The 16,830-nt window shown below is 39.8% G+C and overlaps 1 protein-coding gene across 1 annotated transcript; it reads right to left on the bottom strand.

The window, feature by feature from the left end:
• Nucleotides 1-4,219: 4,219 nt before the first annotated feature.
• slc1a2b (solute carrier family 1 member 2b) lies at nucleotides 4,220-14,515 on the bottom strand. Its single transcript, XM_062420266.1, has 11 exons — nucleotides 14,478-14,515; nucleotides 11,605-11,744; nucleotides 9,732-9,884; nucleotides 9,168-9,418; nucleotides 8,633-8,780; nucleotides 8,374-8,500; nucleotides 7,897-8,130; nucleotides 7,598-7,792; nucleotides 6,540-6,674; nucleotides 6,129-6,387; nucleotides 4,220-4,291 (listed from the first exon to the last, which is right to left on the bottom strand). Exons 1-11 carry the CDS (start codon nucleotides 14,513-14,515, stop codon nucleotides 4,220-4,222), a joined length of 1,752 nt encoding a protein of 583 aa, XP_062276250.1.
• Nucleotides 14,516-16,830: the final 2,315 nt, after the last annotated feature.

Here is a 16,830-nt window from a genome sequence, read left to right as displayed (position 1 = left end):
TATTGATATGTAGAAACAGATTTTTATGTATACCATAGACCGAGGAAAGAAATCATGTTTTTTTTTTCTCAGTATTGTATCTCCCCGACACATACGCTCTGCCTTTACATCAAAATTACAACAACAGCTTTACAAAGAGGGAAGGCTTAGAAAAGTAAGATCAGGAAAGCACATTGTAGGCAGGAGTGAGACAGGTTATCAGTTCCATTTAGGAGTTCCTTCAAAACAGACATATTTCAGTAGAAAAGGAAAAAGCTTGAAGATACACTGGCCCTTAATTGAAATATTGTGCCAAATCTTTTTTCCCCCATGTAATCAGTAACATTAGCTCAGCATGTTCCAGGTGTTTGTGCGTGCATATAGTTCCTGTGTAAAGTGAAGAAAGGCAAGTGTAATAAAGGCAGTTTAAGTGTGTAATGTCTATGAACCTCCATGATGTTAATGTCTCATTAGGTTGCATGTGTGGAGATGTGGCATGTAGACAGGCTAATACAGGATCTAAAAGCAGCCAGCTGACTGTTTGGTCTAGATATCCTTGTTTCACTGCAATAAATGCACATGTGCCAGGCAAACAAAGGTGCCTGAGACTAAAGCCAGTTTTCTCCATTGAAATGACAAAATGATTCAGATGAGTCACCTGAGGAATGTTGCTCTATGCTGTAACAGGCATTTGAATACATCTGATGTTTGCTCTTTCACTCGTGTCAACTATTAGGCTGTGTTTGATTCCTCGCTCTATCCTACATACAGGGCAAATTTGACCTTTTCCTTTATTTATCTCTCTTTTCGACAACTTTTATCACAATAATTTCCACCCCAATAACTCATGTTGGCCCCCTTTGTCAAACCAGAAACTTCCCCTCATTCTCTCTCCCCTTCTCTCTCTTTCTCACTCTCTCTTTCTCTTCTTTGCACAAACAATGTTTGCGTCAGGTTTGCTGTAATTTCAGGAAAATTCTGCATTGCCACTGAACAGAACAATTATATATTTATTTATGTACAATGAAAATGAATGCACACTGCTTATATCTTTATGGAACAAACATTCAAAACGCTTACATTAGATACAAAAAAATTATATTTATATATTGGGTGTGTGACAGGTAAGTAAAACAACTAGTTAACAGCTATTAGAGAATAAAAAAACAAGCAATTTATTAACACAAGTTCCTCTCTATACATTTTCAACTAATCTAATTTTACTCAGGACATATATGATATATTTTGTATCTAGAGGATTACATTTTAAAATGTCACAGCAATGAAACTATATTCCTACATACCATTTCAATGCCCACAAAAGAAAAAAAAGAACAAAACAAACAAAAAAACAAAAAAACAAAAAAACATGTTACCTACAATATATACACAAAGTGCAAGGAGGCACTTCAAAATATCATGCTTTTTAAGATAGTGGTGCAAAAAAATAATCATTTTATTTTATTCATGCTTCTAAAACCGTGAGTCTGAACATAATAGTGGTTCAACACTCAATCCCCATCGGTGACACTATGGTCTGCATTGACTCCTTATTGGAGAAATTTTTTTTTCCTGAAGATCACAAAGTCAAAAGATCAGGCTCAGTTGGCCTGTGAGGGTGTCAGTGCTGTGCTCTGCAGCTCGCCAATTACAATTATAAACGTAGTGACCTTTGAGGTTTAAGAGTGTTTACGTGTGTGTGTGTGTGTGTGTGTGTGTGTGCGTGTGTTTATATGTGTGCATTGGAAAAAAGGGTATGTCTGTGAGTATGCATGCATGCTTGTTTTTGTGTGTATCAGTCTGCACTGTGTGAACAGCAACACGCTGAGTGTGCTGTGTGGTGTATCAAAGCACACTTCTGTTAGCTGAGCTTAGAAAAAAGCAAAGTGAAAGACCTCTTCTGAGAGTGAGTTTCAGGAACTAGAAAGGACAGAGTGCTGCACTAAGTGTTCTGTTAAGTTTTCTAGTGTTACATCAGTTGGCATTTGTCATGATCAAACTGAATGCACAGTTTGAAGTGAACATCTTCAAGGCAAGGTTGTCATTTAGCACAAATGAAACATAAACGAAACGAGAGAAGTACACAATACTGATAAAGAAATCATATCCACACCCGCATCACATAATTCTCACCTCTCACTCACACAGGCTAAAAAAGATTAACAGCCAGTAGTCCAGCTTTGTATGTGTGTTTGCAGATTTTTTTTAAGCCATTTGGTTCTGTGAGAGGAGTGTATATGTTTATTACCTGATTCTGGCATGATGCCTGTAAGTGTATGTGCCCATTGTTCTGTTCTGACTTTTCTAGAATGTCTTCTCACCAATATGGACACACAGCTGCAGCATCTAGGGTTTGTAGAAACAGTCTTGAGCACTGGTGGCTAAAATATATAGTTGGTTACCTTTATAGGTCTGGCAAAACAAGAAGCGCGCTAGCTTCCCCAATGAGTGTTATATCAGTGACCTGCTCATGCAAGCCAAGAATCCATCTGACAGTCAAGTGCTACACTACCACCTTTCTCTTTTAAACATTTCTGGTGGTTCACTTAGTATACTCTGTCAGTGTGTAATAATAACCACGTCTGTGCAGATAGCACACTGGTTGAGCATCATTCAACCACTGGAATGTAGTCAGAAACATGCGTATGAACTTACTGTATGTGCTGTCTTTTTGACAAGACCTTTGCAGTAAACTGTCACTGTTTTTGAAGTCAAAGCTTTTACATATTACTGTTAAGAGGCCATTGTCTTGAAGTGATACTCTTGTGAGCAAGTAAACATTAGGATTACATCAAATATCTTTTTTCCCTGTAAAGGAGTAAACATATAAGCCTGAGTATCTCCTGCTGTCATCATTGTTGTTTTAACTTGGAGTACGGTCAGTGTCGACATGGAAAGATAATGTGCATGACTTCGATTATGCCACAGCGCTTTATTGTGCTCTTTCACCTTGTTTGTGCTCTAAATCATGTCTTTTTTGTGCTACAATTCATTCACATTAGTCAATTACTTCTTCAATTGTTGTTTCTTTTCACAAAAATGGTTTCAACCATAATTCAATTTTAATTTCATTGGCATCACTATTTTATTTTTTTGGAAAAGGAAAAATACTTGTATAAAGTTTAATATTTAGAGCAGCGATTTTGAAGCTTTAAATTTTGAGGCTTACACTTCACCAGAAAAGGGTGCTCATATCAAGCCAGTTATAAATGGACAAAATGTGTCTTTTGTCATGGAGGCAATTCAAAGGCCTCTGTGAGTTGATTGATGTTCTGCCTGTATGGTCCCTATAATTGACTTGGTCATGTTCTTAACCCCAGCTCTCTCTCTATCACACACACAGACACACATAAGTTTTATATATCTCTTAACAGGTGCCACAAAGAAAAAAAGTCCTTTTCCCTTAAAGAAGAAGAAAAAAAGTGGGGAACAAAAGGGGCATAAAAAATGGGCTCCGTGATATGATTTGTGCTTTATAATTCAGGAGTGACTGTGTTTGTGGATTATGAGGCTCAGTATGGTTTTCCTGTCCATTATTGTTCTCTCTGCCTCCTACCCGTTCATTAGTTTGCTGGACCTCAGGGATAGTATGTGATACTGGGCAAATGCAAATGTGGTCCGATGCAATTCAAAAGGCTCTGACAGTTTAAGAATCGAGAGTTATGTTATTAGATGAAAGACTTTGCTGAAAAGCAGTGGCCTTCTGCACACATTACGATGGTACTGACAGGGATGTACTGCAAGGAGGTTCAGTACAAACAGTATAGTGGTTGTCATGATTAACACTCTAACTCCCACTCATCCTCTGGCATTAGAATGATGAATCATTTGTATGAAACTCAAGATGGTCTCAGTGCATCTCATGTTTTACAGCCAAATACTTATCTTCTCTCATCTTATAAACTCAGAACCAGGGTGTATTGCTAGAAATAGCTTATCTAACATTTTCTCTTTCTACCTTCCCTTTCCAAGCCTTGAAGTATGTTGTGCAAGTATCTGCTATATAGGACATAATTGTGCTCTAACAGGTATACCTCTGTTATCATTTTCCAGTTATTTAATTAGTATTATTTATCAGTCAGACATTTACAAAAACTTTTTAAAGGGACTAATACAAAAGAAAACTAAACTACATAAAAAAAAAATTAGTAGTTCTGTTCGTGTGACTTTTTCATTCACTCTTTTTTCACCAGATAAGAAAGCTTGTGGAGCCCAGGAGCAGGGGATCTCTGTGCTGCCATTATTCATGTTTCCATGGTTCCTCCTCAACAAGCGTGCACTCCGCAGCAGAGCCGTTAGTGGCTGAGGTTACCTGAAAGCAGTTAGCAGGGACATCTAAACAGTGGATCCAAGGCACAGATAAATAACAAAACACAGTTCATCTTTCTTTGGATCAAAGAGCTAACAGTAAAACTGCATGATTTGATTCTGTGCTCTCCTAATCAGGTTTGTAAAACTCATAAAGCATTGTGTGATCATGATTTATGGTTGCTATGTTATCTCAAATTTACCAATTAACCTATCCTGTTTTTAAATGCCATATGTTTATATAAATGTTTTCTAAAATACATGTGACTGTGAACATTTTATTACAGTAAAGCCATAATACTGTTCAGAACATTCTTTTCTGTAATTTTGGCTGCTGGAGTGATGGTACTTTGGCAATTAAAATACAGCTTCTTAGGTATCATTACTGTTTTGCAACAATGCAAAATATTTGGGAGGAATACATGAACTCCTGGACGACCACTGATGATCATGCTTATGGCAGTCCTAAGAGTGGAGTTTGGTTTACTGACCTGGGAACAGAGCACACATTTATGATGACCAGAAACTTAACAGGCAGTAAAAAAAATACAAATGAATAAATAATGAATGCAAAAATAGACAGATTACACAGAAAACAAGATAAAAACACTAGAATGAATGCATCGTTATGTTTTTTGTTATTTTGCAAGCACTCTACAGCGGGTTTGCGTCTTTGAAAAAAACGGTTAGAAAATGTGAGTCATGCTATTTACAAGTAAACAGAAAAGAAAAAAGAAAAAAACATACTGTAGATATGGTGGATACTGGAAATAGCAAGCCTTTGTGTCACATGTATATGTAAGTAATAAATGGAAACTAAGAAAGGAGGATATAAGTTTTTACTAAGGACAAATTACTTTCATGACACATCGCCAGTGTTGCTAGGCAACACATTTCATTCTTTAATAAATGAATAGGCTCATCAGTAGACATTTTCCACTAGTGCGTGTGCGTGTGTCAGGGAGCAAGCACTCTGAACTCTAATATATTATTCTAAAAGGCTGGCATACATTCAAATATGGGATTCAAAGTGCATTGTGTTTTACATTAACACAGCTTTCAGTTTCACAACACAGTTCTCACAATGGGCAGAAATAGTCTGTGTCAAAATGCAAAACCTTGATTGAGAATGACTCAATGACAGCATGGTAGATGGATGTGTGTACTGAATATATGGACTGCTAATTAGCTGAAACACTTTTCCCTTCTCTGTTTAAATCCTACAGCAAAAAAACAACCCCTTGGAAATTAACCTGTTAATTAAAATCAGCCCAATTTAGATAACGCAGAAAGAAACACAGAAATAAAAGGTAACCGAGCAATAAATGATGACAGAAAAGTCTCTGCAACAACTGAAGCAGATCAGGGGAAACATACTGTCAAGGGGTTTTTTGGAAAAAGGATGTGGTGTGAACTTTTGATGAATAGAAGGGCTGCTAAATAATTCCTAAGGGTTATAATGAGGATCATCTGGCTCTGCCTCTTGAGTTAGAGCCAATCCCCAACAGGTTATATTCATTATATTAGGATATCTATAGGGCAATAGCATTTGCATGCTTTAGAAAGATTTTTTAGATTGCTTTGTTTGGAAATGTGTTTGTTTGTGACATTTGGTCAACACAAAAACTGCTATTCCAGAAGAATGAAATACATACGTACACATGCATCTATTGTTCTCTTGGTTCACTTTTGTCATAAAATAACAGTGAATGTATTTACATTATTATGTAGAAAGATGCAAAGAACAAAACAAAAATAGTCAAGCAAAGATGCAGCGTAAGCATGCAACAACAGAGTGAGGGTTATATACAAGTCTCTATGTCCGTAAGCATTAATTGTACCTTGCATTCATCTACTACGACAGAATTGTTAGCAGTGGCGGTTGTGGTAGCGGTAGCGGTTAAGACGCACTGGTTGGAATTGTTTTCGTGGTGGTTCTTCATGTCATCGTAATAAGACTGGGTCTTCGTCATCATTTCGATGTCGTCAGATTTAGCGGTTTGCGCATCCAGCTCTTCAAGCTCTGCCTTGGACATGTGGTACACGATGCCTGCACCGTATGAGTCACCCACCACATTCACTGAGGTCCTGAATCGGTCCCTGAGGAGAGAGAATTGAGGACCGGGAGAGGCATATATATTTTTAAATATATACATTTTATTCAATGAGGAAAATACGAGGAAATACTTGCAGAAAAACCTAATGTAGCAAAAGGTTATACATTTTGGTCTTTAAAGTTATTGTTAACTCACAGCAGCCAGTCAACGGCAACCAGCAGACTGATGTCTTGGGTTGGCAAGCCTACAGCAGTCAGGATCAAGAGCATAGTCACCAGGCCAGCACTGGGAATACTGGCTGCTCCGACACTGGCCAGGGTGGCTGTAAGACTGGATGAACACACAGCAAAAATGGTACTCAATTACACCCTCCAAATCCACTATACCTAACCATATCTTCTGCCACTGATCTAGTCTTCAGATACAGGCGAATGCAACACACTTAATGAAAAATTGCTACACCTCTCAGCTACAGATGAAGACATTCACTTTGTGTATGATGCTCATGTAAAGAGAAGCAGCTGAAGAGCACCTGAGTGGGTCCTTCATCGCACATGAAGAGAGGTTAAAATGTGAGAGATGGGGTGTTTAATTTGAGAGTTCATGGATTGATATGCCATAAAAATGTCAGGCTGTAGGTCATCCATCCTTGAGTCTTTCTATTAATGCAGGAGTGTTTACAGAAGATAGACAGATACTCAAGGAGTGATGTGTGGTTGGTGTTTGTCTCCCTGCTTTGCAGACACTTCACTGGCAAATGTTATTGCTACCTCCTCCTGGTGGTTAATTTGCTCCACTGTAAATTTCTTCTCTAAAGAGGCCACTGTAAGCCATGGAGGCTTTTCTTTTCCCTGTTAAATGCCTCTAAACTACTGCTCTGTTTTTCCTCATTTATTGAGAGCTAACTGTGTTTGCTAAACTGAATCCTCAGATCTCAATTTACATCCACTTTGAATAGTGGGTTTTACATTCCTTAATGCTAAGACTAAGAATAGCTTTTCTGACTCTAGCCTTCAGATAAGTCAAGTCAGATAATTCAAGAGGCAAAAATTTAGACAGATCTCCCAACACAACATTGATATTTCACTCAAAACCAATGTCCATGTTGCAAATGGCATCCAGGCCTTTAAACTATGCAGACCAAGAGGTAAGAGTACCAGATTAAAGCAATGATACAGTTTCCACCACATATTTTTTTCACTGAAGAAAGAAATATATATACCAAAGATATACCACCATGAGTGCTTTCTGACCTGACAGTGATAATCTGACCCGGGTCAAGGTGGATACCGTTCATTTGGGCAATGAAGATGGCTGCCACAGCCTCATAAAGAGCAGTTCCGTCCATGTTGATGGTGGCGCCAACTGGGAGCACAAAACGAGTGACTCTTTTGTCAATACCCAAGTTCTCCTCCAGACAGCGAAAGGTGACAGGCAGTGTACCAGCACTGCAGGGAAAAGCAGAAAAAAAAGGTAGGTTATATGTCCGCTTAATTGCATAAATATATAGAGACATCCATTAATTTATTCATCCATCCATCCTGGTGCTGACCTAGAGGCTGTCCCCAGGGCAGTGATCCAGGCCTGGAAGATGCCCATGAAGAAGGTGAAGGGGTTTTTCCTGACAATAACAAAATAGATGCTGGGCAGGAAAATCGCTCCATGGATGATGAGGCCGACAATCACAGTCACCATGTACATGCCCAGCTGCCTGCCTACCACCTCCAGATCCTTGATAGAAATGATCTTACCACAGATCAGACAGGCAATACCAAAGGGAGAATACCTGACAAGAAAATGTTTTTGTTACTTTTCATTTGTCAGTAAAACAAATGACTGCCATCAGTGTAATAATGGTTACATTGCAACATATTCAATTTAATTTAAATGACAAATGCATGCTGCTTTGTATTAATTGAATATTTTTCTTATGTAATGACTACAGAAATAACTTGACATTTACAGTTATTTCTGACTCAAAACAAAATTAGCTCAAAAATGAGTCGATGGCATCTTAAGTGATACTAACCACATGATCAAGATGACAAGTTTCATCACGATCTCATTGAGAATGTTGAAGAATTCAATCATGAGTCTGGCCTTCTCTCCCATCTTGCCCATGCAGATGCCAAATGCAATAAAGAAACCAATCATACCTGTGACGGAAAATCATAAACGCGTCAAATGTTGGAATACCAGTGTGAACAGGTGAGATGATTACTGCATGAGGGAATAAGGAGATGAGAGGTTTCAGATTCTATGACTGTAATACCAGAAATAATACTAACCCAGAACATTCATGCCACTTTTGAACTGCAGGGACTTTTTGATAATATACTGAGGCTCCTTGGTAACATTAGCCAGCAGGCCCTCCATTGTGGTGGCATTGATGTCCTCCGGAACAACAACCTCCACCTTCTTTGTCACTGTTTGGATCTGAAGGAAGAATATATAAAAATGATTATGTGTATGACTGATACTGGGTCAGATGCTATATCCTATATGACACAAAACAACTGCTTACAGATAGCAGAGTCAAATTGATGTATCTTTATAATCTAATATGTCTTGGTTTCCTCTGCTAGGCAATAAAGACAGGATGCAATTTCTACACGCAATTTCTACAGGATGCAATTTCAAGCGTACCCATTTTCAGACGTATAAGCTCAACATTCTTTCTAATTTGATGTTGGGCTACAAATAATAATGCTAAATTATGCCACTCATCCGACATTAAATGTGAATCTAAGAAAACTAGTACCTGCACTGAAATTTCAATCACAGCATTCATTTGTGTATCATCTTATCATTGTCTTTCCATACCTGTTGGAAACAAGCCTGAACCAGGTTCTCTGGGAAGAGGTTCCTGATCAGATCAAAGAAGGCATCCAAGCTGGACACCTCATCATTTTTTTCCCCTTCACCCAGACCCTCCTTCAGTTTGGGGTTTCCAGGGTGGATGACTAACACCAGGATGACTCCCAAGATAGCAGCAATAATAGTGGTGGACATGTAGTAGACCATAGCTCTGGTGCCTAGGCGACCACTAGATTTGGCATCCAAACCAGCCAGACCTGCAGCCAAAACAAGCATGATCATGTGTACCTGGTAATTACTTGGTTTTATTAAAGTTTACATCTATCTAAATGGAAATGTTGCCAATACTGCAAGGGGATGAAGGCGGAATGCAAAGACAATTTTGGCAACTACATAATGGTGTTTGTTCATGTGTATGACACATGATGAATTCATTTAGTGATAGGATTTCAGAATCAGGATTATGCTTTCCCATAAAAGGTGTCACACCTACTTTGACTTGCATAAAGATAAAGTACAAACATGTCAGAAAAATGTTTGAAATACGTTAATATACATATAATAGTGCACCTGTGATTAAACTGGAGATAATGAGCGGTAGGATCAACATCTTCAGCATCCTCATCAGAATATCTCCAGGAAAGGCAATCACCATGACAATATCTGGGTGAATTGGAGAGGCATACCGAAGCAACATCCCCGATACACATCCCAAGATCACACCTGAGGCGCAAGAAGAAGTGTGAGTGAGTCAGACTGCAAATGTTTTTAACAGCCAAATAGAAGAGAAAGATTGTGCTGTCAGAGAAAAATTAAGTCAGATATTACATTTGATTAAAACATTAACAAATGGAAATTATGTCTTTATCTTGTGTTGCTGGGAAGAGCTTGAATATAATCTATTAAATAACAATTTTCTCCTTAAAGAAAGCCTCCTTAAGCCTCAATAACTGGCCCTTGCTTTATCAGTTCTATAGTTTGGAGCTATACAAAGTCTGCTGTAGGAAGACAGTGGGTTGAGGGGATAAAATGGAAACCTGCTACAAGAGAGTAAAGCTGGTGGAGGATTAAGATCAGATCTCTTTGAAGCAGTGGGGAGGAGGCAGCATGTCAGATTCCCTGGTAAAGCATCTGTAATCCCTGTAAACCCTAAATGTTCTCTAGGAAATTTTCACTTTGTGACCCCGATCTCAGGCTCACATTGTGCCTCAGTAGAATATATTCTGTTTATTTTCATTTCTGCTACCTCTACCTATCCTCTAACCACAATTCATACTCAAACAGACTGAAAACAGTGACATTTGAAAGTCCAGACCCTCCAAATTAAAGCCACTGTTGATTGGTGACACATGTCTCTTCCAGCTGACACATCCCGCGACACACTGTTCCTGCACTGGAAGTAAAGATGACCTCTGTGTGCTCCAACCCCCCGCAGCCTTGCTTACTAGGTTTGGGGGGGGGCTTTGTGTCTGTGCATCTCAGGCCAGACAAATTTCAACATCCCTCCCCTGGAGCTGCACTTCCTCTGCTTCAACACTGTTGCCAAAGATCACATAGCCCAATGTCTTGTTTAATAACACACTCTGGAATCAGAAGCCATCCAGCCTTTTTACCCTAATTTTGTAAGATGTCCTCTGTGCTTTAGTTTATCCTCTAGTCTAGCAGCACACATCCTGCACACCCAATGGTTTTGGATGGCGCTTGATTTCCTGTGCCTTCTCTTTGGCCTATTTGCAAGCTCCCATTTAGGCTCTTATCTGCCAAGTGACAGATGATCAATAATGGTGCTAGCTCACTTGATTTGCAAGAGTCCTGCCAAGTGGGGTGAGATGTACACATTACATATGCTCACCCAAACACACATCCATGCAAGCAAGCATACAGATACACACGAGTCCAAATGAAAGGCACACATTATATATGACTTCACCAGCTCATAGCCTTTGTTTTTAAGATGGTAATGATTGTGAAGGTCCACAGAGTTGTCATACATAACAATGTATAAATGATATGTGTGGTTCAACACTAATCTGATTAAAGGCCTATAGCCACAAATTGTATCAATACTTTAGTGCCGTTTCCTCTTTTCATTAAATCTCCCCCTGTGGCGCAGTGAGCCAGTCAACTATAATGAAGATATTTTTCATGCATCACCAGAGGCTGTTTGGGTGACCAATGCTGCTCAGCTCTTGATAGCAACAGGTGGCACAGAAGCTGGAGAAGGTCAGGACACCCTTCTTACTGTCTGATACACTGAAAAGGCACAGATGGCACGTCCTCCTCCCATTACAAGCAAGCTGCATAATTGACCTCTGAGTTAACAGAACATTGAGCTCAGCACTGGCTGCTGCCCATCTTTAGAGCACGTTGCTTAATATTTGGACCTGCAGAAGTTTTTTTTTTAAACAAAAGAGGAAGATGCACTAGTGAGAAGGTTACTGACCGAGGACGGTGAGTGTGAGCAGAAGGTTCTTGAACAGCTTGGAGCAGATTTTGGCACATTTGGACTGGGGCCTGGCCTCAATGGGCTCCAGGTGACTCTCGTGCATCCTCACCTCCACTTGTTTAGGCATACTGTTGGCACTGTGACAGAGAGAGAGAGAGAGAGACAGAGAGGAATTAATGAAAGGGATATTTACTAAATGCAAAGCTATCAAACTAAACCATTTTGAAAACACACTCGTGGCCATACAGCATTATTCGTCATTATACAACATGCGGTCAACTTTTGGTGTGTGTAGTCGCTTTGAAAAAGAACAAAACATTATGTTAACTCTGCAACAAACAAAATAAAGTACAATAATGATGTATGATGTGTATAATGTAAAATAATGTAAAAATCAGATCATCTGGATGTGCATTATATCTCTGAAAAACATGATCTACTTAAATAGCAAACAGTAAATGATGAGAAAAATGTTAAGCATTCAAGCATGTTGGCAAGCTGTCACTCCAACACTGTTCATGGTTTCTATAGCATCCAACAGATGGAAGCTGACGACAAGCTGCTGCTTGTAAAATTGTAGTCCTTTGGGGCGAAACTTGAGAGGAGTCAGTTCATTAAAAACTGAGTTTGTATTCTTCATTTTAGACTGTGGATGAACTTAACATACTGCTGCTATGTACACTACATTGAAAAGTAGCAATAAATTCAAATGTCAAATCACGCTGATATTAAGATATTATGATATAAAATACTATGTCACATGTATGTTTTTTAAATCTTTTTACCGGACAAGGTGGTTCAAAATGTAGACAAACAGACACAGAGATACCCTGGTGCATGTCTTTATCGTGCAAGGAAAAAGACAAACAGCAGAGAAAAACAATACAAAATTCCAACTTTACAAGACAGGTTTGATTAATTACTGAAAGTTGGAGCAAATATATTTTATACGTTCAGATTTGCACACCCAATTAATACTTTCATACATACTCTCTCTCCCCGTTAGTTTCCTCTAATGCCTGCGTGACAGTAAATTTAGAAACATACAAAACTCTGAATACAATTGTCCAATGAGGGGGAGCAGTCACACAGCCCAATTAACTGAATGAAAAGTAATTTTCCATTACAGGCAGATCGTAGCAGTTTCCTGCTCTCATCGAGGTGTGAATGGGGTGGTTAGCAGGAAAAGAGACAGCTGTGTCTGTCACATGCCAGTAAGTCAGGTGTTCAATAACTGAAAAGAAAGTGACTGAAAATAGGCACTATTTATTCACCGTTTACAAAATGGGAATAATCTATTTTTCTATCAAATCTTTTTTTCTGTTTGACATCTTTTGTGTCTATGTTGAAATGGAAATGTCTCTATGTTGCTATTCATCTCAAATATGCCCATGAAAATGTCTGCAGTGATGTATTGCAAAAGAAAAGCAAGGACAAAACAATGATTCTGACCTTTCACCTAACCCCTGGGGTTCATGGCCTGAGACTCACAAATAGAAGCCTCAATAGTGAAGTTAATGTTTTTGTCCTCATACCCACCCCCCCATATTCCACTATGAAGTGAGAACACTTCATAGTTATTAATCATGCTGGTTGTCAAGTTTTCAAAGCTGAAACTTGATCAAAGGCAAAGCAACACAACTTCCTCGCAACAAAATGGCTCTTTATGGTGTTATTGTTGTTGTGTAAGTAGTCACTAATAATTCCACGCACGCACGCACGCACGCACGCACGCACGCACACACACACACACACACACACACACACACACACACACATACACACACACACACCTCCCACAGCTTTGTGTGTTGCTGTGTTGTAAGCTTGGCTATAGGAAGACCACCTGGTAAGCTTCCAGGCACACAGATGGACCAACTCTATCTCCTCTTATTAATTTCAAAGTGACATGTGAAAAAATAAATGCATAAAATGCAAACAGCATGCAAACAGTCGTCACCATTTCCTCGCCGTCTTTACATACTTCAGTTAAAAGTTGGACGAATTAGTAAAATCCCAGAAATAAAATGCAGAAAAATTAGTATTACCATGTAATCCCATTACATAAAAGTGATGAGTGCTGTTAATTTAATTTCCCCCCCGTTTCTCTCCATTTCATTATTTTTAGCACAGAGAGAGAGGAAGCAGACGTTGGGCGTCACAGAGGTCGGATATTATTCTGTCATGATCCCCTCATTAGCGCTTCTCTCACCAAGTCAGAGACAGATGAGAGAGTGGGCTTAAGTGTGTAATCTAATGATGGATGAATATGAAAATGTTAGGCAAAAAGTCATTTCACAGCAGTAAAAAGTAAGAATGTGTTTTGTATGTTATAGAATTATTTCCCTGGATGAAGAATTATCTTTCCTGTACAAAATTATCCCTCCCGAATAATTCTGAGATATTAGGCTTCAAAATGTTTGACACAGAAAGGGTTAAATGGATCTGGGAAGAATGCCACTAAGATGTTAATAGCCAAACACAGAACCTCATAATTCAAAAGTCATGACATACACATTCATACACACATGCAAAGTTTTTTCTGCTCAGTCTCTAATGGGATCATTTTTATAAACCAGTTAATCTTGCCTGATAGCTTAATCAGATTAATAGCATTAAATGACTGTAAAGCGATGATGAATGAATGAAGGTCTTAATAAAATAAGATCTTGTTTTGATTTCAATTGACATACAATCTGAAGTGAAAGATATTAAAATTCTCTAAGATTGCATTTTATCTTTCAGTGTAAAAACAGAGCAATGTTCTTATATTTTTGCCTAACACCAAGTCCTTCTTACTATTTACCTTTACATAAATCATGTAATAATTCAATGAGTGTCACTGAATTAATGGAATGTATAGTACTTACTTCATTTCTAGTGGAGTTGAGGTAAGTGCTATATACATTTACCAGGATCAAGTCTCCAGTCTTTGGCATTCAAGTGTGAATCAGCACAAGAAATCGTTAGTAGGATCACGACTGCTCCATCCAAAATGTTGCCAGATGTCAGCAGATAAGTTCCTAGGTACAGCCCGAGGCTGAAAACACCAGAGCTCTGCTGACAGCTAGCAGCTCTCAACTATCCACGAGCTCTTCCAAAGCATCCAGAGAGGAGCGAGTCAACACAACCCAGGCGACAGACCGAGTCACAGCCACAGCAACCTGAATTGCCCCATCCTGATGTCTGCAAACCCCCTTCAGCCCCCACCCCCTGACTCCACCACCACCATCCCCAACACCACCACCAACGACCAGCCAAAACACCAAGTCACACACACACACACACACACACACACACACACACACACACACACACACACACACACACACACACACACACACACACACACACACACACGTACACACCAAACCTAGAAATAAATAAATAAATGAAAAGAAGTGGAGGGAGGAGTCAATATCCAAGCTTAAGAGTCAAATCCCCCAGAGTCCGTCCATTCCCTGGACACTGTAATCCCCCCAGAGAGCCTCCCAGACTCATCCAGTGACCTGGGATAGTGAGAGAAAGGCCAGTCTGCTGGAGATGAGAATGATGATGCCTGTTAATGGCACACTACAGATAGTAGTGCTTTGTATGTAGCCCTTTTGCTGAGAAGAGAATAAACAACAAAGGAATGACGAGTGGAAGATTTAACGTCAGTAATGTAGCTGTTTACGGGCTTTGGGGTCATCACGATGGACAGCAGATGAGAGGTTAATGTTAACTGTTCTCTGCAGATAGGCTGCAACATATTATGTCACTCTTGAGCCACAGTGGTTCAAAAGCTTAAACAATGAAAAATGTATGTACTATTAGGTAATCTCTGCAAATGGTCACAGCCATTGGATTCAAAACAAAATACAAAAATACAATTTAAAAAAAATAATGGCAAGGCAAGGCAAGGCAAGGCAGTTTTATTTATATAGCGCATTTCATACACAGTGACAACTCAATGTGCTTTACATAAAACAAACATTTAACAGAAAAATTTAAAAGAAAACATGGAATATGAGAAATGGAATTATATTTGACACACACCACCACCATTCACATTTACATATCCCCACTAGTCAATAAAACTCCAAAGAGCTGAACCTCAAAGCACAAATGACTAACGTGATTCATGTGAGGATGGTGTCACGCTGATTTCCCTCTAGTCTCCCAGCAGCATGGGACTTCACATCGTATTGAGCTGTATCACATTATTCTAATTAGGGAAATGTGTTGGAAAGCTATTTCCTCTTCAAACAAATGACCAACAGGACAACAAAAGCAAGTGGAATGCCATCACTGTCGGCAAAGGTTGTGTCATGACAAATCACTCATCCTAAATCCCTTGACATGTCTTACTCACTCAAAGAGCTCTCTCAGGGAAAAAGGAGTATTTTTGAGATGAGAACAGGGGAGAAGGACAGAAAAGAAGGGGTTACAGGGGGGGAGTAAGAGGGACACTAGGGGAGAAGAGGCTACTGGGGTCACACCAGCACCTCTAAGCCAAAAGAGGGGCCTATAAGGGGAAGGCTGAGGCAGCCATCCCTGCTCTTGGCTGGTACCATGTGAAGCTCTCTGCTTCCTCTCTCTTCCTTCTGAGAGGCTTTGTTTCACACGCAAACAGTGGCAGTGGCCCCAACTTGCCCGGCCAAGCGCCGCATCCAAACTGGCAGGGCGAGGAAAAGAAAGGAGGGGGTTCAACTGGAGGGGGGGCGGGGGTATAAGGGTATAGCGAGTGGGGAGGGCTGTGGGCATGTCCAGAATGCCAGCTCTCTCAGGCCACTGATGTCATGCCTGTGCCCACCGTGGGAGAGCAGCGGAGGGACCAAGACACCCCTTTCTCTTTCCCCCTCTTTTTCCAGGATGAATGAATCTTTCACAAGCGGCAGCCCATTGTGTACCATAATCGACGGCGATTATCCCGATTTTATGCTGCCTTCCCAGTGCGAGGAGGTTCCCTGAGTGCTGGCATTGAGGACCGCTGCGATGCAGCAAGGACCACGAGGGGTTGTCCTAGCAACACCCTGCAGCTTAGAGAGAAGGGGATAAAGGGGAGAGAGGAAGCTCACTGCCACACAAACACACGCTCAGCACACAAACACATAGCCTACACACACACACACACATGCTCCTACCCAATAAGACAGTGAACAACTTGATAGATAGATAGATAGATAGATAGATAGATAGATAGATAGATAGATAGATAGATAGATAGATAGATAGATAGAT

Source organism: Scomber scombrus, chromosome 6, assembly GCF_963691925.1.
Source record: "Scomber scombrus chromosome 6, fScoSco1.1, whole genome shotgun sequence".
Lineage (NCBI taxonomy): Eukaryota > Metazoa > Chordata > Actinopteri > Scombriformes > Scombridae > Scomber > Scomber scombrus.
This window is presented reverse-complemented; position numbering and strand designations above follow the sequence as displayed.

Coding starts and splice junctions, on each gene's coding strand:
- slc1a2b (XM_062420266.1), bottom strand. CDS start 14,515: ATGTATATAGCACTTACCTCAACTCCACTAGAAATGAA. Junction 8,501..8,632: donor AAGTGGCATGAATGTTCTGG/GTTAGTATTATT, acceptor TTTCCGTCACAG/GTATGATTGGTTTCTTTATT. Junction 7,793..7,896: donor GCCCTGGGGACAGCCTCTAG/GTCAGCACCAGG, acceptor TTTTCCCTGCAG/TGCTGGTACACTGCCTGTCA.